Below are 22,007 nucleotides of genomic sequence, written 5' to 3' on the forward strand. Positions count from 1 at the left end.
GAGATCCAGTATTCTGTAAACTACCACATTTTTAAAGCCTTGATGCTAGCACAAAATGACATTTGTTACTCACTGGACAGCATCAAAAACTCTAAACACCTTCATCCACACCTAGTTATTTAATGGACTAAAGCCACGCTTTCTAATTTCTGTACATCGTTTCTTCTGTGTGGTGTTGGCTGTGTAAAGTCACAGCCTCCTTGGAGTTTCTGGTTACTGTTGTCCCACTTTTTTCTGTCTGTACAGATGTTTGAAAGGAGTGGCCTCTGCCAGCTTCCTCTATTTCCTCCGTGTTAACTCAATCTCTAACCCAGCGAGACCCGACTTCCTCGAACAGTCCCTAAAACTGCTGCCTTAGGAGATTCCATGAACCATCAAGGCAAAGCCAATGGCTCCTGCTTCACCCTTGAAATCTGGACTTTCACTGCCCTTTTCTAGTACATGCAGCAGTTTGCCACATCTTGGCCAAATTCTTCCTCCTCCTTATAGTTCTATGTTGTATGACTCATGTCCTGGGTCCATTCATTTCTTACTATACATCTCCAGGAAAAAAATGCATCGTGTGTGTGTGTGTGTGTGTGTGTGTGTGTGTGTGTGTGTGTGTGTGTGTGACAATGGAGGTTAGATAACTTGCAAGGAGTTAGATCTCTCTGTTCTACGCTGTGAGTCCTAGGTTTTTTACTCAGTTCATTGGGTTTAGTGGCAAGAGTCTTTACCTGCTGAACCATATTAATGGGTACCCCAAAACGTTTCCATTTTTCAGTCTCTATTTCCACTTCAAGATGACTTCCCAATCAATATTTTCCTAATCATGAGCCCATTACCCAGGGCTCAAAGCCCAAGTCTGTGTCTCAACTGCTCTGTGGAAATGGTGTGTACTTTGCATGCATCTGAATTGGTCAGGGCAGTATTCTTAAATAAAAGCTCTACAAGAGAAATTCAAACTTATCCTCTCAAAACTAACTTTTAAATTCCAATTTCATTAATGCACTCATACCCCCTTTATCTCATTTTCCATGGAGAAATTCCAATGTTATTAAATATACAACACTCTGAAGAAACCCTTAAAGCATAGTATCTACATTACATACATGCATGCCCCAAACACAAATCAAAACCTTGAATAATCCCATCAGCCAGGGATAACACTTATGATACATCCTTCTAGCCCTTATCATATGCATTCATCTAGTCATTGCCACAGAGATATGTACATGTTTATGCTTCCATAAAACAATGTCATGTTATACATACAACTTTCTGATGTTTTGAAACATTATCAGGGTCTTTTAAAACTTTCTTTTCTTTCTTAGTGTAAATATCTATGACATATAGACTTTAACCTTGAAATATCCAGCAGTGACAGAATGTCAATAAACATCTTAGACTTCATGTGTTCCCAATTCATTTCTTTTTTTAAAACAGTATCTCATGTAGCCTAGACTTGCCTTGAACTCCTGATTCTACTATCGTCACATCCCAAATGTGAGCAACATTCGCATTCCCAATTCAATTTTTTATGTAGTTTTATGTAGTTTTTTTATGTAGCTTCCATGTGTAGCTGAGAATGATCTTCATTTTTTTGTTGTTTTGTTTTTTATTTATCCAGACAGGATTTCTTTGTGTAGCCCTAGCTATCTGGAAACTTGCTCTGTAGACCTGGTTGGCCTTGAACTCACAGAGATAGGCCTGCCTCTGCCTCCTTGAGTGATGGGATTAAAGGCATGCACTACCAGAGTGCCTATCTCCCAATTTAATTTTTAATTCATCCTTCCATTGCACTTCCTATTCAGACATTTTCATCTCTATTAAAAGTGTCAATATGAGCCCGGCGTTGGTGCCTCCTGGCCCGGGGTTACAGGAGGACCACCTGTAACTTCGGTCCTCATGAATGTGTAGCAAGTGCTTTGCCTACCTAATCATCTTTCCAGCCCTTAGATTAATCTTTTAAACACAAAAGCCAATCACTTCTTACTTCTATTCCACTTAGCAACGCTTGAGCTTTTCTATGGCCTGTAGGGCCTCTCTGTGATTCTAGGACTGTCACCTGCTTCTTTCCATCTCTACTCAGCTTCTCCCCCTTACTCCATTCACATGCACTCCTGTTTGTCTTCTTTGGTAGTTTGAATATAATTGACCCCCATAAGTTCAGAAGAATTGGCACTATTAGGAAGTGTGGTCTTGTTGGAAGAAGTATGTCACCGTGGAGGCAGACTTTGAGGTCTCATATATGCTCACACCATGCCCAGTAAGACAGATCACTTCCTGTTGCTTGTGCAAGATATAGACCTCTTAGCTACCTCTCCTGCACCATGTCTGCCTGCATGCTGCCATGTCTCACCATGATGATAATGGACTGAACCTCTGAAACTGTAAGCCAGCCCCAATTAAATGTTTTCTTTTATAAGAGTTGCTGTGGCCATGGTCTCTTCACAGCAACAGAAACCCTAACTAAGACATCTACCTGCACAATCTGGCCCAGAGATGATCTCTCAGACACTTTAGCTTGGGCATGCTGTCTAAATTGTCCACATCTCATATGCCCTTTCATATCTTTGAACAGACTTTACTATGGCGGATACATTCTTATTTAGTTGATGCTTTGTTTCTTGTCTACTTCTTGGAATCTTTCTCCTTTTAAGACAAGAGCCCGACCCAGCTTATTCATAACTCCATTCATACTTAGAACACTGCATAGAATCAACATGCAGAAACGAGTGAGTGAACATATACTTGTTAAGGGAAGCTTTATCTTGCTAGCCGCTTTGGTATATCACCCACCAGTCGCCTGGGCTCTGCCACATTGTAGTCCCCAAATAACACACAAGATGCTGTATTAATTATGAAGCTGTTGGCCTTGCTTGTTTCTTACTGGCTAGCTCTGACTTAAGTAATTACCCCATAATTGTTAATCTAAGTATTTCTCTTACCGGAGAATAGTTCTGGGCTTCCTACCCCATGGCGGTTACATCTCGAACTCTTGTGTTTCTCCTACCCAGAGTCCTTCTGGACTCCTAGTCCCTCCTATCTAGATTCCCTATTGGCCAGACAGTGCTTTATTGACAAAGGACTTCCCCAATATATACTTAGTTGCTTCTCAAGTCCCACTGGTTCCCTTTCAATGTCTGCACACCAGACTTGTTCCTTATCCTAAATACCACTCCACACTAGAATGGCTTCAGCTCCCTCACTGTCCTGTTCAGAGACTCCGTAGTCCATTCTCACATTGCTCACTATCTTTCCCACCTTACCTGTTCCAAGTGTCAGCCACAGTTCTGCCCTACAGAGCCTGGCCGAGACCTCACCTCTTTAGGGATATGACCTTACACTCCAAAACCATAGCCTAACCCATTCTGGGTTCTACTCTTATAACCTGCATCCACCCTCATAATCCAATAGTGTCCTATAGCCTCTAACTTGCCATTTATGTAAGCTTGCCCTCCAGGAAATAGGTTATCTTGTTTTTAAATTCTGTATAATGCCTAGAAAATTTCATGGACAATAAAGAAAAAAATCTGTTGATCTGAATGGAAGTATCATGTGGAGAACAAGGAGTGGATACTTTTGATTGCAGAATAGGTCGATTCAGTTGCCCTTCTATGGAAAGAACAGCTGCCACCGAGGCCTACGACAGTTATATTAGCTAGCAGGATTTGGACTGCTGCTTTGCCAGCAGACTTTGAGCCTGCCTTGTCCTCACTAACACATGAGGAGTGCCCAGCTTCTGCTGAAGATTCATGTTACCTGAGTACATACGTAGAGAGAGATCAGTGCCCCAACAGCGCAGGACAGCAAGGTGAGGCAGAAAACTTAGGAGCAAGTGTCTGTTCCTGTGGTGATATATTGTTTATGATCTAATGAAGTCACTGGGGATCAAAATGCAAAGCTAGCTACAGCCACAGAGCCAGGCAGTGGTAATACACACCTTTAATCTCAGGACTCATGAAACAGGGGCAGATGGATCTCTCTGAGTTCAAGGCCACCCTAGCCTACCCAAGAGTGAGACAGTCTAAAGAGTAACAGAGCTCACGCCTTTAATCCCAGCCCTAGGGAGACGGAGACAAGAATGATATGGCCTGGCAGAGGGAGGACTGTAAGTCAGGAGGAGACAGGAACTCAGGGCATTGCACTCTGAGGATTCATGAAGAGCACTGTCTCTGAGGATTGGTGGAAACAGGATTGCCATTTCAGCTTGAAAGAGAGGTAAGGGATACTGGTTTGGCTGCTTTGGTTTTCTGATCTTCAGCTTGAACCCCAATATCTGTCTCTGGGTTTTAATTATTCATGCTACATGTACATGTACTCATGGTAATTCCTATGAGTGTCTCTTGTATGAGCTGTGATGCAACCGATTAGACCAGACATCCAGAGCACGGAGGTGGTAGTTCAGTTACACCAGCAAAACTCTTAGAAGGACGGCTGAGGAAGCAGAAGCCCTTTGCTAATTCACATTTCTAAGTCCTATGGCTTGGAGACAAACATCTTTATTCTGTGCTTCTAAAAACACGCATTTAAAAACAAGCATGTTATCTAGACTCAGACGCTTATCTCAAAGGCGTCACAGAATACAGTCAGCTGAGGGAGAAATTAAAAGGCTCTTAAAAAATATCCTGCCTGGCCATTCCAGGAAATGAGTAGCACGACTATAATGTTAAGGACTTATTGGAAAATATTATTAGAATGTACATATTATGTGAACAACTGTTGTTCTTTATAATAATCCCATGTGAGTAACACTGTGGAAGTTATTCTGATAAAGTCATCTTTCGGGAATCACTTTCAGAACTTCTTTCGGCATTTGTTCTCAGCACAATTTGAGAAAGTACCACCAAACAGATCCATGACTTTAAAGTTATCGAGGTATTGCCATACCCTCCACCCTGCATTGTACCTAAGGTATCTCACTTGCTGATCAAGAGTGCCATGGGCTTATATTCCCAAGCCCCATTTCTCACCTTTAATTCAAGCTGATATTATCTAAATTAAAGGGCCTGTTTGAATGTTAATGACCACAGAAAATACACTGCATATGGATAAGCGCACGTGCACACACACACACACACACACACAACCCAAATGTAACTTCCTCAGAATGGCCACCTGAGAAAACTGAGGGGAGAACAGAGACTTCACATTTATCACTAATACTCCCTTTTCTAAATTAAAAATATCTAAAGCAAAAGTAGTAAGATGCAGATGCTCTCAACCACTCATTTACAGCCAGGGGACTCTCAAATACCTGCAAATTTACAGAATGATCTGTGTTTTCTATACTTTAGAACACTTTAGAAAAAAAACACATTCTCCCCATGAGGAAAATGCTCTCATACCACTGAGCTTGTTTTTAAAATGCCGTGTTCTCTGATCCCTGCAAGTATTTCCAAAAGGATTTCCAGAAATGCTTTGGGTAATGCTACTGAAGCATCCCCAGGGGCATGAACCCAAGGTTGGCCTCTGCAGGCACAGCATGGCCAGGACACAGGCCAAAAGGCAAGAGAGGCCTCCTCCCCTTCTGGTTCTTAATTTTGGTTAGCATCCTTGATCCTTGAAGATTAGGCCCAAGAGTCACTGTTGTTTGTATTTTCAGAGTCTAGCACAGAACTCAATATATAATGCTCAGTAGATGGAATGAGTGAGTGAATGACTGAATCAATGTATAAAACATCAGCTACTTGACCTAGAAATCACAAGCCTACTAATTAAAAAACATTTTCAAACAATATGTTCTGATCATGCTTTTCCTGTCTCCTAATTCCTCCCAGATCTTCCCCACCTCCCTACCTATCCAACTTTATGCTCTTCTCTATTTCAAAAACAAAGAAGCCAAAACAAAAGACAAGAAACCAACTACTACCACCCGCCACAAAATAAAAACAAACAAGCAAAGAACTAAAAGAAAAAAGTCAAAACAAAGCAGAATGAAAAAAAAATCTACAAAACTACCACTAAGTACATTTTGTATTAGCCAACTACCCTTGGGCATGGGTTCTGCCCTGATGTGTAGTTGATACACCTAATGAGACTCCATTGGGAAAAATAACTGATTTTTCTGTCTGCCAGCAGGTATCAATTGCAGATATCTTCTTGGTTGGGGAGGTGAGAACCCATGTTCCCTTTCCCCTCTCAGTGGTAAGACCCCATCAGCTTAATACTGCAAAGATCTTGCACATGCTCTCACAATCTCTGTATGTTCAGATGTGCACCTGCCCCTTGTGTCTGGAAAATACTGTTGCTGTTTTTGTTTGTTTGTTTGTTTTGTTTTGTTTTGTTTTAAACATCCATCACCTTTGGCTCCTATAATTTTTCTGCCTCCTGGATCCTTTAGAGGAGGGGTTTGACGAAGACATCCCATTTAGTACTAAGTGCTCCAAAGTCTCTCACCCTCTGTACATTGCTAGTTATAGGTTGCTGTATTAATTTCCATCTGCTGCAAGAAGCAGCATCTCTGATGTGGGTTGAGGGAGGCACTGCTCTGTGGGTATAGAAATAGGTCATTATGGGGAGGGAGAGGGAGCTGGGACTAACATGGGAAGCCAGCTTGTTCCTAATTTAAATATATAATACAAAAGTGTAATAAAAAAGAAATAGGTCATTACGAGTCATTTTATTGCTATGTTCCTTTAGCAGAATGATACTAGTAGCTTTTCCCTTAGACCTGTGACTTATCTAGTCTCAGGTTTTTAGCCACTTCAGTAGTGATGGGTATTGATTCCATTTCATGGAAGTTTATTTTCCATGAATCCAATTTCCTAATTGGAATTCTTAAATTAGGAAATTCCTAATTTCCTAAATCCAAATCTTTAAAAGTGGTTGGTTACTCCCAAAACATTTGTGCCACTACAGAACCTACAGAACCAGTATATCTTACAGGCAGGACACTGTAATGGGTCACAGGGTTTATAGCTGGGAAATACTGATATTGCCTGTTTGCCCCAGTATTATTCTGAGTAGTTTCCAGCACCATGAACACTAGTCAGTAGGGATGAAGTTTCTAGTTAGGCACCAAACCAACTTTTTCATGTTTGATAACCTGTAAGTGTTCTCCAGCAATACAGCCTTAGCAACAAGTTGTGGAGAACAACTAATAGCCTTGGCAATAGGGTGTGATGTTTGGGGTTTCCATTGAACCCCTTTGATCAACAACTCAAAAAGATGTAACCCATTCCTGGCACTGGAGGTTTTACTTAGTGGCATAAAGTGTCTAATTGTGGCATTGTTTCCCTATTTATTTGTTGTTTTTTGTTTGTTTGTTTGCTTGTTTTGTTTTTCGAGACAAGGTTCCTCTGTGGCTTTGGAGGCTATCCTGGAACTAACTCTTGTAGACCAGGCTGGTTTCGAACTCACAGAGATCTATTTGCCTCTGCCTCCTGCTCGGCCGTTTCTCCTATTATCTGATGACTCCATTCATATCCCTTTCATATATGTGTGTATTTTAGGAAGCATCTATAATAGTAGGTTTCTATATGGTTTTTCAAATGGCCTCTAGTATTAGCTGTCCCTCCCCATATCCTTTACCTTTCTCTCCCATACCTACCCACTTAATCCTTCTATTTTATTTTCTACTTTGTCTCTCCATCCTTTCCTTGGGAGATCTTATCCTCCCACCTAGTCCCTTACTAGACACTTAACCTCAGTGATTATTCAAATTGTAACACACATTTCAAAAGCTTAAAAGCTAACATCTGCATATAAGAGAAAACATTCAATATTTGTCCTTTGGGGTTTGTGCTACCTTACTCAGGATCTTTATTTTTTCTAGCTTCATCCATTTACCTACAAATTTCATTTTTCTTAACAGCTGACTAGTATTTCATTGTATAAATGTACCACATTTTCATTATCCATTCATCAATTGATGGATATCTGTGCTGTCTTCAATTTCTGCCTATTGTGAACACAGCAGCAACGAACATGGATGAACAAGCATCTTTGCAGTAGAATGTAGAGTCCTTTGGGTATATAAACCATAGAGTGGTTCATTGGATCTTGAGGTAGATTGATTCCTAGCTTCCTGACGAATCACTTCACTGATTTCCATAGTGGTTGTTAACTCTTGCCAGCGTGCCCTATTTATTTTATTGATCTTAGCCATTCTGACTGGCATAAAATGAACTTTGAAATAGTTACAATGTACATTATCCTGATGGCTAAGGTATTGAAGATGTCTTTATTTCTCAGCCATTTTTTATTTCATCTTTTGAAAACTCTGCTTAGTTCTATATACAACTTCCTAATTAGGTCTGTTTTTTTTTTTTGTTTTGTTTTGTTTTGCTTTGCTTTTTGTTTATTTGGTTTTTTTTTTTTTAGGTCTGCATATATTCTAGATTCTAGGCCTCTATCAGCTGTATAGTGTAAATAATTGGCAAAGTTCTTTCTCCATTCTGTAGGCTACCACCCTGCCCTAATGATGATGTCCTTTGCTGTACAGAAGCTTTTCATTTTCATGACCAGCAACATTTGTTGAGGATGCTGTATTTTTCTTCAGGGTGTACTTTGAACTTGTCAAAAACCCAGGTATTAACAGGTGTGTGGATTTATGTCTGGGTCTTCCATTTGATTCCATTGATCAATGTGTCTGTTTTTATGCTAACACCATTCCGTTTATATTACATCTCTGTAATACAACTTGAAATCTAGGATGGTGATACTTCCAGCAGTTCTTTTATTGTTCACGATTATTTTAGCTGTCTTGCATTTTTTTTGTGTGTATGTTCCCATACAAAGTTGAAAATTGGGGGGGTTGTTTTGGTTTTAGTTTTCTTTTTCAATTTCTGAGAAAAACTATGTTGTACTTTTGATGGGGATTGCATTGAATCTGTAGACTGCTTTTGTAGACACTGTTTTACTACATTAATCATACCCATCCGTGAGCATGGGAGATCTTTCCATCTTCTTGTGTTTTCTTCAATTTTTCTTCAGTCTCTTTAAGTTCTTATTATACAAGTTTGCTTGTTTCTATTTCATTTACTTTATCCCTGAGTCTGATTATTTCTTCCTGTTATTATAGAACTTTCAAGAGTTACTAAGTTACTAATATGAGATCTAAGTTTTTGCATAGGCACTTAAGTGCTGTGAACTTGCCTCTTAAAATTGCTTTCATTGTGTCCCACAGATTTGGGTATGTGTTTTTATAGTTATTAAATTCTGAAAAGGCTTTAATTTCCTTCTTTATTTCTATTTTTTATTCAGTGGTGAGTTAGTTTTTCACAAGTTTATATATTTTCTACTATTTCTGTTATTGTTAACATCCAGCTTTAATCTGTGGACAAATAGGATGTAGAGTGTTATTTTGATTTTCTTATATTTGTTGAATATAAGAAATTTATATTTGTACCCAAGTATGTAATCAATTTTGGAGAAATTTCAAGAGCTGCTGAGAAGAAAGTATATTTTGTGCTTGTGTGAAATGTTCTATAGATTGTCTGCTAGGCCCATTTGATTTATGACATTATTTAACTGCAGTATTTCTGTTTAGTTTTTGCCTGGATGACCTTTCTGTTAGCAAGAGCCGGGTATTGAAGTTATCCACTATCACTGTGTGAAGGTCAATATGTGATTTTAGCTGTGGCAGTGTGTCTTTTATGAATTTGGATGACTTTATTTTTGGTGAATAATCCTCTTGGTGGATTTTTCCTTTGATGAGTATGCAGTGTCCTTCCCTATCTCTGCTGATTAGTTTTTGTTAGATCTATTTTATCAGACATTAGAAGAGCTACGCGTGCTTGCTTCATGGATCCATTTTCCTGGAATATCTTTTCCCATTCTTTTACCCTGAGGTAATGTATATCCTTGATGGTAATGTGTGTTTCTTAGATGTAGCAGGAAGATGGATCCTGTTTTCTAATCCGATCTGTTAGCCTGTGAATTTTTTAAGGGGGGGATTGGGAACATTAATATTGAGAGTTAGGAATGAGCAGCTTTTACTTATTCCTGTTATTTTGTTGCTATGGTGTGGACCCCCCCCCTTTGATTTTCTTGTCTGGGTTACTTAATCCTTATGTTTTCTTGAATGTGGTTAACCTCTTAGGTTGAAGTTTTCCTTCTAGTGCTTTCTATAGAGCTTGGTTGGCAGAAATTGCTTAAATTTGGTTTTAATCATGGTATATTTTTTTCTCCATCTATTGTGACTGAAAGTTTTACTGGGTATATCAGTCTGGGCTGCTATCTGTGGTCTCTTAGAGCTTGTAGGAACATCCATGCAAGCCCTTTTGGCTTTTTGAGTTTCCACTGAGAAGGCCAGCCTTTATATTATGCTATTTGGCTTATTCCCTTGTAGCTTTTACTATCCTCTCTTTGTTCTGTACACTTAGTATTTTAGTTATTATGTGTCATGGAAAACTTCTTCTCTGGTTCTATGTGGTGTTCTACACACTTGCACCTTGATAGGTATCTCCTTCTTTAGTTGGGGGGATTTTCTTCTGTGATTTTGTTAAAAATAGTTTCTGTGATGGTTACCTGGGCTGCTTCTTTCTCTACACCTATTCATTGTAGACTTGTTCTTTTCATAGTGTCCCACATTTCCTGGTTGTTTTATGCCTGAAGTTTTTTAGATCTAACATTTTCTTTGACTCTGGTATCCCTGTCTTCTGCATTGTCTTCAAGATCTGAAATTCTCGCTTCCATGTCTTGTCACACATCTTTTGAACGACTGTGTTCTAACGGTCTTTATTAAGGTATTTGTTCATAACCTCTTTAAGTTTCTTGAACATATTCAAAATTTGAAGTCCTTGTCTTGTGCTTCAGCTAAATCGCATTTCTCAGGGCTAATTTAATTGGGATCACTAGCTTCTGGAGGAGGCATATAGTCTGGGATGCTCATGCTTGTGTTTTTGTGCTGGGCTCTACACATCTGGAGTTATGGTGTTTGAGATGTTTTGAGGGTACATATCTAGTCATGTCTTTGTTGGAATAATGCTCCATTCTTTGGTTACTATTGCCCAGTAGAAGAGAGTGCTTCTGCAGGTCAGTCAGTGACACTGAATGGAAATGAGCTAGGAAGAAGGGCTGAAAGGGACAGCAAGAAAGAGCTAGGGGGACCAGGGTGTACACCAAGAGTCCCTGGTAGAAAGTGTTCAGCAAGAACTTAATTAATTTATTTTTTAATCAAGAGATAAAAGAAAGATGGCTCAGCTGATAAAAACCTTTGCTAGCAAGTCTGACAACTTGGTGATTCCCTAGAACTCACATGGTGGTCCTCTGATCTCCACACATGTTCATGACACTAGAGTGTCCACACACACATGCACAAAGGCACAAAAATAGAGATAAATATAAAAGACAGAGAAAGATGAGGGCAGAATGGAAGGGAATGGAAAGAGGGGTCTGGGAAGATGGTTCAATGGGTTGCCCACATCGTAGCCAGGTGGGTCTGGTGACCTTCCTATAATGCCCATGTGTGGAAAGCAGAGACAAGAAACCCCTAAAGCAAGGTGGCTAGCCAGGATAGCTAAAATGGCAAGCTGCTCAGAGTTCAGTGAGAGGCCTTTCTGACAGTGAGAAGAAAGTGACAGAGGAAGGTTGATATCTGATGTCAACCTGGAGCCTACACACACACACACACACACACTTAAACACACACACACATATATATATACACACATGTACCCACACAACCTTATATACAAAGACATACACAAAAGCAAAAAAAGAGATGGAGGAAAGGGTTGTAGTTGAGTACAGTTCTGCATTTCTTAATCTCCTGTAGTTGGGCTTTGTGAGAGAACAATGGAAGGGGAAGCCAGGAAGCTTTAAGAGTTTTCTAAACAAGGAGGCATGTTTTGCGTTAAATTCCAACCCCATAGGGAAAGGAACACAAAAGCATGAAAAATCTCACATTCTCTATTCCTTCCCTTTCCCATTCTCCTTTCCCAGGGAAAACATACAATGAGTGGTGCAATTTGAAATCTTCTTTTGCAATAGAATTTTATTTAAAAGGGTTGAGGTTTATACAATCAAAGGAAGTATTAACTAAATTAAACTGTTAAGCAAACTAAAACAACAAAACAAACATAAAAAGCAAAACAAAAACAAAAACAAAAACAAAGACAAAAAAACACCCACAACTCAAGGCCTAGTAATTAATCAATAAAGAAGTTGTTAGGCTAGCCTGATAGTTGTATCATTCACCTACTTATTCAAGCAATAAGGTGGAAGTAAAGGGAAAAAACGTTAGAGTGATCATTATCTTGGGTTGCACTTTAAACAAAAAGAAGAAATGTGTGGCTATTTTCATTGCTAAGAAACAAACAAATAAATACATTACTTCAGAGGTCACTCAGTGACCCAGGAGAGCAATTGAACTTGAGGTTAGAAACATTCAGGCAAGGAGTCAAAAGTAACAAATACTTCAAAGAATGCTAAAACCTTGGTTGGGGGTAGGGCAGGACTTGAAAGCAGGAAAGCAGTGGGAGCTGAAAGTGATAAACCTCTTCTGGTAATCAAAACTGAAGAACCAAAGCTGGGAGATAGCTCAGTGACTAAGGTCATGAAGACTTGAGTTTGGATGCCATCAACCATGTAAAAAGCTTGCGCGTGTTCCTGTAACCCCAGCTCTTGACAACCAGTCTAACCAAAACAGAAAAACAGAGTGTACCCAATGTCCTTCCAGCTTCTGCATGAATATATGGGAGCAAACACTGACATATACTGTACACACACACATACATTCACATCAAAAAACTTTTTTTCATAAACAACTCTGCTACTAGAAATTTACATGGGAGTATTTGCAGAAGCACAGAAAACATGTTTTAGACTGTTCCACCAAGCTCTCCATTATTTTGCAAAAATCAAAATTACCTTAATGCCCAATAATAACTACTTCAGTAAATCATAATATACTCACATTATCTATAATATAGACCTACAATAATTGACTTGGAGAGTTGTCTACACATATTAATCTTAAAGATTATAATGTAGCATGCAAAAATGATTTTGGTTTTGTAAAAATTAGAAGGAAGTATATCCAAATGTTAAGAACTAGTAGTTTATTAGTGGTTGAAATGTGGGTATTGCTTCCCTTTTTGCTTACTGCACTTGGCTATTTTACTTTTACTGTGCTTCTGCTTTAGATATTTTTAAATTCTACAAGGAAACAGAGGAATGTGGGTCAGGGAGATGGCTCAGCAAGCAAAAGCATGTCCTTGCACAAGCCTGATAATCTGTGTTCAGTAAAATGCCTGCAACCCAAGGAAAAAGCCAGATGCAGCTATAGCTATGCACATCTGCAATCCTGGCACTCTCTCTGTGGTGAGATGGGAGGGAGAGACAGAAGCTAGAGAACCAGCTAGCCTAGAGTACTCTCCAGCACAAACAGAAGACACCCTGCCTTAGGAAGGAGGCAAATTAGAACCTGTAGTTAGTTTTTTTTGTTTTGTTTTTCACTCTTTGGTCTTCGGGGACCTCACCAGCTCCCAAATAAATACATGGAGTATTATTCTTATGTATAAATGCCCGATCTTACCTTGGCTTATTTCTGGCTAGTTTTTCTTAACTTAAATGAACCTGTCTATCTTTTGCCTCTGGGCTTTTACCTTTCTTTATTCTATATCTCTTTCTTTCCTTCTTACTCCATGGCTGGCTGTGCTGCTGGTCCCTGGTGTCCTCTCCTTCTTCTTTTCTCAATCTCCCTTCTTCTCCTTCTACTTATTCTCTCTGCCTGACAGCCCTGCCTATCCCTCTCTTGCCTAGCTATTAACCATTCATCCCTTTATTTGACAAATGAGGTGTTTTAGGCAGGCAAAGTAACACAGCTTCACAGAGTTAAACAAATGAAATATAAAAGGATGCAACACATCATTGCATCATTAAACAAAAATTCCACAGCATAAACAAATGTAACACATCTTAAAAATAACATTCCACAATAAAAACTGACTCCCAAAAGTTGTCCTCTGATCTCCATGCCTACAGTCACACACAGTGTCTTCTGTTCTGCTTGCAATTTCTGTTCTCCCTTCTGCACTTGGGTCTGAGCATGCATACATGTGTTGCTATTTGCAGATGAACCTCAATTAAAAGAATGGAGAACTGGAAGCTGGGTGTGGTGGTGTATTCTTGTCATCCAAGCACTTGGATGGATGATGCATAGGGACCATCATGAATTTGAGGCCAATCTGGGCTATATAACAAGCTGACAGATAATAATAAGCCTGGTGCTTGTAGGACCAGGAATAGTATATTTCTCTTGCTTTAACCTTTAATAAAATTACCCAAAATATTATAAGTATCGAGTTGTTTGCCAGTGAAAAGAACCAAGTGGCCCTGCTTAAAAGTTCTCCATCAAGGAGACCAGTAGGGTCACCTGCCTTTTCATGCCCCTGTGTGTTTGTGACATCATCCCATGCCCTCTCTAGCTCTGTACAGAGAGCTGAGACAGGAGACCTGGTCTCTGAGCTCCTCCACTCCCTGGGGAGCCATATGATGCTGTGTTTCCACTCCATGGGCTCACGAGGAAGTAAACAGTACCTTCACAAATGCATGTGAAGGGTCCTCTGCAAGAGACGAACTTGCCTTTAACCACTGAGGTGTCTGTCTTTCCAGCCCCAAGTTGCTCTTTTTCTTTAAACTTTATTTTATTGGTTATTATTGTGTATATGCATGTGTGAGTGAGGGGTGCAGGCATGACCACCAAAGGACAACTTCATGGAGTCAGTCCTTTCTTTCCATCTTCATGTGGCTTCTGGGCATCAAATGCAAGTCACTGGGCTTGCATAACAAGACCCTTTACCTCTCCATCCCTTTTCTTTTTCTTTCCTTCTTTCCTTCCTTCTTTCTTTCTTTCTTTCTTTCTCTCTCTGTTTCTCTCTTTCTTTCACCCTTCCTTCCTATCTTTCTTATTCCTTCAGTACTGGGCTTGGTACATGCTGGGCAAGTGCTCTGCCACTAACCCATACCCCAAGCTCTCTTTTTACATTTTATTTTGAGACAGGGGCTAAGTTGCAGAGGCTGCATTTGATCCTGTGACCCTCCTGCCTCAGTCTCCTAAGTAGCTTGAATTATAGGTTGGTACCCTGGGGTTGTTCTTAAATGAAACCTTCATGTAACTTTATTCTTTTATAGCACCTGGTTTTATCTTCCACAAAAATCATCCTAATGACTGGTATGCCTAATGCTTTGTTCCACTTTTAAAAACCTGTAATTGTGTTATTATCATGTGGGTCCATGTGCCATGGTGAGTGAGTGTGTACAGGTCAGAGGACAACCTTGGAGAATTAGTTCTGTCCTTCCATTGAGGGTGGGCTTCTAGGTGGTCAGACAAGTGTTTTTGCCAGTTAAGCCATCTGACTGGAATGTCTTTCTTTTATTTTTTTAGAAAATTTAAATTTTTTATTGTTTTATTTTCATTTTTATTCACAAATAGTAACTATTGAGTATAGTGTCATACTTCAATATATGTACAAGGGACACTAATAAAATAAATAATAAGCATTTTCAACTGTTATCATTTCTCTATCATAATTTTTATTTGTGAGATTTCATACATATACACAATAAAATATTATCACATCCACCCATTTCCTTCCTCCAACTCCCCTTATATTCCCTCAGCATATCCCCCTCCCAACTTCATGACTTTTTTTCTTTTTCAGTTGCATTAAGTTCAATTAGTGCTGCCCATGTGTGCATGGGTATGGGACCAAGTCACTGGTGCTTCAAAAAAGGAATGATTCCCCCTGTTCCAGTAGCTATCAGCTGCCACTGGCTCCTTAGATTAGGGGGTGGGGACTAGAGAGCGTTTCCCTCATCAGTGCTGGAATTTTGGCTGTCTGACAACACTCAGTAGATAGTAAATATTGTTACTTCTTTACTTTAAAACAAAACCAAGATACATCATGGTGTGGTGAGTAGGAGGGCAGGATTCTGGAAACAGACTGAACACAAATCCCAGCTCTGACCTTCATTAGCTGTGTGAAATAGGAATTTACCTAACTTATCTGAGTTCTGTTTCCCCATTTATAAAATGAAGACAGTAATTGTTCCTAATTCATAGAAGTGGGTGAGTTATGATATAAACATTTAGATCCATACCTGCCACATACTAAGTGTGGTAGTTTGAATGAGAAATGTTCCCCGCAAGCTTAGGTGTTTTAGCACTTGATCCCTGTTGGCAGATCTGCTTAGGGAGGCGGTGTAAACTGGCTGAAGGAAGTATGCCTTGAAAGTTTAAGCCTTGCCCCACTTCCAGATTGCTGTCTCTGCTTCCTGTTTGCATCTGAAGATGTGATCTCTCGGTTTCCTGCTCTGATAGCTTGTAGTCATGCCTCCCCCTGCCTCCATCATGGACTCTCTTTCTGGAACCATAAGCCAAATTAAATTTCTTTCTGCTGTAAGTTGCTTTTGGTCATGGTATTTTATCACAGCAACAGAAAAGTTAACAAATACAGTAAGAACTATAAAAAGCCATATTTTCTATTTCTTTCAATCCTGGGTGTCCAGAAGTTCATTAATGCCCCCCCAACAGTTTATATATTTTCTTTCTTTAACCAAAGTTCTTATTTTACTTTAACATCTGATCAAGTTCTACACTTATTCTGTGTTTGAAAGAAACACGTGATATGGGATATGGCTTGGTGGTAAAGTACTTGCCTAGCATGTGTGAGACCCTAGGTTTAATACCCAACACTGTATAAAAGGAAAAAGAAGCTAATGTATTGTCAAATGAATTTTCACAGTATTACCAATAATTTCCAGCATCTACAAAAGCAGTGAATTTCAGTAATCAAAGAGGTAATTAACAAGGGATTGCTTTTTGAAAGACTATGATAAATAATACAGCAGTTCCTAAAACCCCAAACACAAACATTATTGTAACAACCTAATTCAGATCTAGTCTTTCTTCTGCATGATAACTAGGGAAAATCTAAAATCAAGACAAACGCATATTGTTCACCAGAAAGTAAACTTTACTCTTGCAACTCAGAACAGTTCAGTGGTAGAATTTTGTCTTCTATGTCTCTGAGCTACAGGTTCTAGAGAAATGTTTCAGTATACACAAACCAGGGATACAGTCACGCAAGATGCTCCTAGCATGTGCTACCTGGTGACTTTTAGCCCTTGAATCTGGGCTCATGAGAGCATGAAAGAGCCAGAACAACCAAGAGGAGGCAGCTGCTGGCAGCCTTCTCAACTTCCTCTGGCTTTGGCTCTGTCCCTGCTCCGGGCAATGCTGCTTGCAGGAAGCCACAGAAATTTGAATGCAGTGGGGAATAGTTTTCACAGACTGTAAGAGACTGCTCATTCCTTGTTGAGGCTGGGGCACAGAGCTGAGCTCTTTTTAGTATGTCAGATTGCAATATTTCATCAGCAGAAGGAACAGTAGTTCACCTGACAATTTTTTAAGGAATATCATTGTTGAACAAACAGGTGAAAACATGAACTTGCACTAAAAGGCTTAATGGCCATATTTCAACACAGTCTCACTTTTGGAATTTGACCTGTTTTAAAAACTAATAGGCACACATGTAAGGTAAAAGATTTTCTCCATGTTTGACCCTGCAAAACGTATCGTTTACACACACTATGCACTACTCAGTAATAGTAACAGAATTGTCAGTGCTGTTACTGACATGATTTTTAAAAGTTAATGGTTTTTGAAGGAATTCTTATAACACATGGATCAAAAGAGCAGGGGCTTAATGAAGAGTGCTGTCCTAAGAGCACTCTGTAGTCCTAGCTGTTGATGGAAAGACCTTTAACAAATACACGGCCTTGTGCAACTACCGCTTCAGCTTTACTTTCCCCTTCTACTCTAGTTTCGTTTCCCTCTCCATGGTAAAATATCTCCAGTTTAGGGGAGGAGAGGCTTTATTTGGTTTACAATGTCAGGTCACAGTCCATCGTTTTGGGGAAGTCAACGCAGGAACTCAAGCAGCTAGTCATACCCACAACCAAGCACAAAAGGGGTGTAGACCCAATCTGGCTTGCTTAAGGCAGGTTACTTCACTCTAATGAAATGGTGCTGCCTACACTGGCTAGGTCTTCCTCCATCAAATAACAATAGATAATCTAACACAGCCATGCCCACAGGCAAAACCAACGTAGACAACCTGCTTCCCAGGCGATTCCGGATTGTGTCAAATTGACAAAGCTAAGCACATCTTCTGTACAAGATGACTTGAGTGCCCTACAGTTTTGTGATATCACAGCATCTGAAACACAGTGGGGTTTAATTTTATATTACCACTAGGCACATTTTTTTGGTTGTTGTTTATTTATTTTTTTTTTTGAGACAGGGTTTCTCTGTGTAACAGCTCTGGCTGTCCTGGAATTCACTCTGTAGACCAGGCTGGCCTCGAACTCACAGAGATCTACCTCTCTCTGCCTCCCAAGTGCTGGGATTAAAGGCGTGTGCCACCACAGCCTGGCTCACTAGACACATTCTTATTAATCAACTCTTCTGAAAGTTATACCTGCCAAGCCCCTTAGAGTAATTCTTGCGCTCAATATTCAGAATGATATAAAAAGAGGAAAGAAAACTCTAAGAGCAGATAAATACAATTTATCCTCCATCTGGAAGATTAAGAAACACCTTATACTTTACTTTCCTAAGTGGGCAGTTGGTCAGATTAGAACACTCTGTTCCAATGAGTATGTCTGAGGCTCCAGGTGGCCACTGACATCCCCATATCCACCCCCAAATGACCTCCACCTACAAAACACTCCAACTTCAGCTTTCCCTCATAGGCTCCAGGAGATGGTGATGTTAGAGATGGCAATGGCCAGGATGAAGTTGGGGCACTGATACAGCAGCTAACAGTTACCTAACATTTACTCTGAGCCAGGCATTATAGGCACTCTGTCCCTTCTCTACTCCACTTAAACCCCCTCACAGTCAGAAGGGGCAGAACCTATGGCCAGATAGTATGATTATTCTCACTGACACAAAAACCAGGTATGGTGGTGCACATTTGCAATCCCAGCAATTGGAAAGCTGAGACCGGAGAACTTCTTGGAGTTAAGGCCGGTTTTCTAACACTGTTTTATTTGGGTAGTTATTTTTGTTTTGTTGTTTGTTGTGAGATCTCGGTATGAAGCCTGGACTGGCATTCAACTTGTGATACCTAACTCAATGCCTTAATTCTCAACCTCTGGATTACAGCAACCCCATAACTCCTTGCAAGAATACCTCCAGGGTTAATTTAGGCCTGGGTCACTCACTTTAGATCAGTATCACCCCACCAGAATTGCTAACATCTTCCTGCCCTTGTTCCTGTTCCCTGACTTGCTTCTTTCTCACGACAGGGACAAAGTACGAGTAGCAGCTATGCAACCATGACATCCACCAAAAACTCCTATGAATAGCCCTTATTGCCCCACAACAGCTGTGAAAACCCCGATTCAGAAAATTAGCTCTGATAGGAAGACTATCTGATATAATTTATGGCTTCAGACTAGCACCCTTTAACCTGCAACATTTGTATACAGTCCACATTAATAATTAAACTCATTTTTACAGATGAAATAGTGAGGTAAGAGAAATGGTTTGCTCACAACACAGCAGTGCAGCTCCATAGACCCTCAGAAGTCCTTAACTGCTCACTATCAGGGATGGTGACTCCTAGTGGCTCAGGGTCCACTCACTAGCAGCCCAAAGATAAAGTGTGGATCCCACAGGCTCAACTAAAGAAAGAAAGAAGAAACAACAACAACAAGAAGAAAACAAAACAAAACAAAAATCTTCCAGAGGGCTGCCCTTCACAGTGGAGTTCCACATTATCTTTCAGCCAGGCTGTCTAGATTTCCCAGGTCAAGGCAAAAATGCCCCTGATCACTTGTCAGCAGTTTTTAGTGGAGGAAGCGCTGCCACTCAAGTCTACTGAGAACTCGGAGCAGTCAACACATACAGATGTAGTGTGTGCAACCCTTGATTATAAATTGGAGATCCGTGTCCTTCACTTTGCTGGAGTGCTATAAATCTTTAAATGCCAGCTACAGCTCATTCCTTTTTGCTTATTTAAAAGAAGAATTTTAAAAATCACTTTTTCCACTTCATTGCTTGGCTCCCTTTGGACCAAGGAATAAAAATAGCGATGTCATCGGGAGCCAAGATCTTTTCTGGAGGAGGGGGCGTTGAAAGAATCTTAACCCTGGCACAGAGGGGTTGGCTTCAAAGCAAAGCTGATTTCAACCACTGCGCTCCTTTCCCCCTTTTCCACCTAGAACAATTTGTAAGCCAAGTCCGGGCGCGCGGCAACACACACACACACACACACACACACACACACACTCGGGGCACGCTGCACTCTCCGGGTTCCGCCACCTGTCAGGACAGCGAAGGCGGCTCGTGCCACGCGGGGCTGGGGAGGTGGCTGAGAGGCTGCTCGGTGAAGCGGCACTGGTGACGGAGGACACTGAGGACGTGGTTGAGTCCCCGCGCGCCCAGCGGCGGACTCGTCTTACCTGTTGATCTTGAGCGCGAAGGCGCGGCGCTCGGCGCTTGGCAGCGTGGCCATGGCGCACGCACGGCTCGCCGGCCTCGGGACTCGCGGGGGTGCCGAGGGACGGGGCCTGAACGTACAGCCGCTGCAGCGCCCGCCGCGCTCGCCGCCAGCCTCATCTGTCAGCCGCGCCGGGAAACTTCCGCATTTCCACCTTGGCGGCACAGCTCCCGGGGGAGGGCCCTGCACCACCGCCCACAGCGCCGCCCGGCCTGGCACGCACCGAGCGCTCGGCGAGGGAGTGGACAGCGCGCGGAACCGCGCTCCGGATGCTCCCAGTCGCCGACCGTAGGCGCTCGCTTCCCGCCGCTGACCCCGGGCGGAGAGGGACGCCGGCGGGCGAGCGGGAGCGCTGACCGGAAACGCCGGCGGCGGCCGGAGCCCGAGAACAACTGGGGCAGCGTGCGCCCGGACCAGAAGCAGCCTGGGGCTCTGGAGGGGGTCTCCCGGAGGGTTGACGCCATTCCCGGGAGTCGACAGTTAAATATAAATAAAACCGCAATCTCATAAGACCCCAGGTGACTTTTTTTCCAGCCGAATGTGCACTATCATTCATGGGACACCTTATTATAATGGATCTATCCCAGGAGTGAATATTATGAGCTATATGATTTTTCTTTTTGCAACCTGAGATAGAACTCCCCCCAACCCCGAGGAAATAGTACACACAGCCCTGAGATTCACCGGCATCTCAACTGAGCTTAGTTTCACCTGAAGAAACTTGACTAACCCATAGGGGAAATCGGAGGGGGCGAGCATTTCAGGAAAAGCATGTGCCAAGTTGTGCTATATGAACAATCTTTGTGTGTCTCTACTTGTCAACTTGCCCCAAAATACGAAAGGGGTGTATTTTTGGTTCAAAGCTGCAGTGTCTAGATATGGAAGCCACAAGCCACATGTGGCTGTTGACCACGTGAATTTTTTGGTTAGTCTGAAGTGAGGTGCGTTGAAAAATATACACTGGGTTTCCAAGACAGTACAGAAAAAATAATGGAAAATGCCTTAATAAATTTTTCTGTTGGTTGCATGTTAAAAACGATCCCTTGGAATCTGCTAGGTGAAGAAACATATTATTAAAGATAACTCCACCTGTTTGGTTTTCCCCTGTATTAAATGCGGCTTGAATTAAGAAAATGTAAAAACAAAACAGCAACAACAACAAAAAAACCTTACATGGTTCACATTTGTTGGCACATTATAATCTTACTGTGCAGCACTGGTCTAATACAATTTAATTAGTAACCTAACACTAAAATGCTTGTGAACCATATGTTGCCTGTTCTTGGTCTTCTTCCTTTGCTTTTGGTTGTATAGGTAGTTGAGTAAATCTTCAGAGCTGGTTAGGTAACTCTCCCTTTAAACACATAAGACAGTGTGTGTAGCATAACAATAAAGCCACTATAAAAACAGACTAAAAAAACACATCTTTAATAATAATAAAAAATAACAAAACAAAACCAACCACTGTAATCCAAACCTGTAATCCCAGCTACTCAGAAAGCTGAGGCAAATCACGAGTTCAAGGCCCACCTGTGGGACAAAGTGAGTGCAAAGACATCCTGGCAC

The 22,007-nt window shown here is 41.1% G+C and overlaps 1 protein-coding gene across 1 annotated transcript in view; it reads right to left on the bottom strand.

Moving 5' to 3' along the window:
* Positions 1–20,706, bottom strand: part of Dock8 (dedicator of cytokinesis 8) — a 211,301-nt gene extending 190,595 nt beyond the window's left edge. The window contains exon 1 of the mRNA XM_040746178.1: positions 20,404–20,706. Coding sequence (XP_040602112.1) covers positions 20,404–20,456 — 53 coding nt within the window. The 5' untranslated portion in view covers positions 20,457–20,706. The remainder of the gene's footprint in view (positions 1–20,403) is intronic.
* Between the last annotated feature and the right edge of the window lie 1,301 nt (positions 20,707–22,007).

Source organism: Mesocricetus auratus, unplaced genomic scaffold (assembly GCF_017639785.1).
Source record: "Mesocricetus auratus isolate SY011 unplaced genomic scaffold, BCM_Maur_2.0 Super-Scaffold_4256, whole genome shotgun sequence".
Lineage (NCBI taxonomy): Eukaryota > Metazoa > Chordata > Mammalia > Rodentia > Cricetidae > Mesocricetus > Mesocricetus auratus.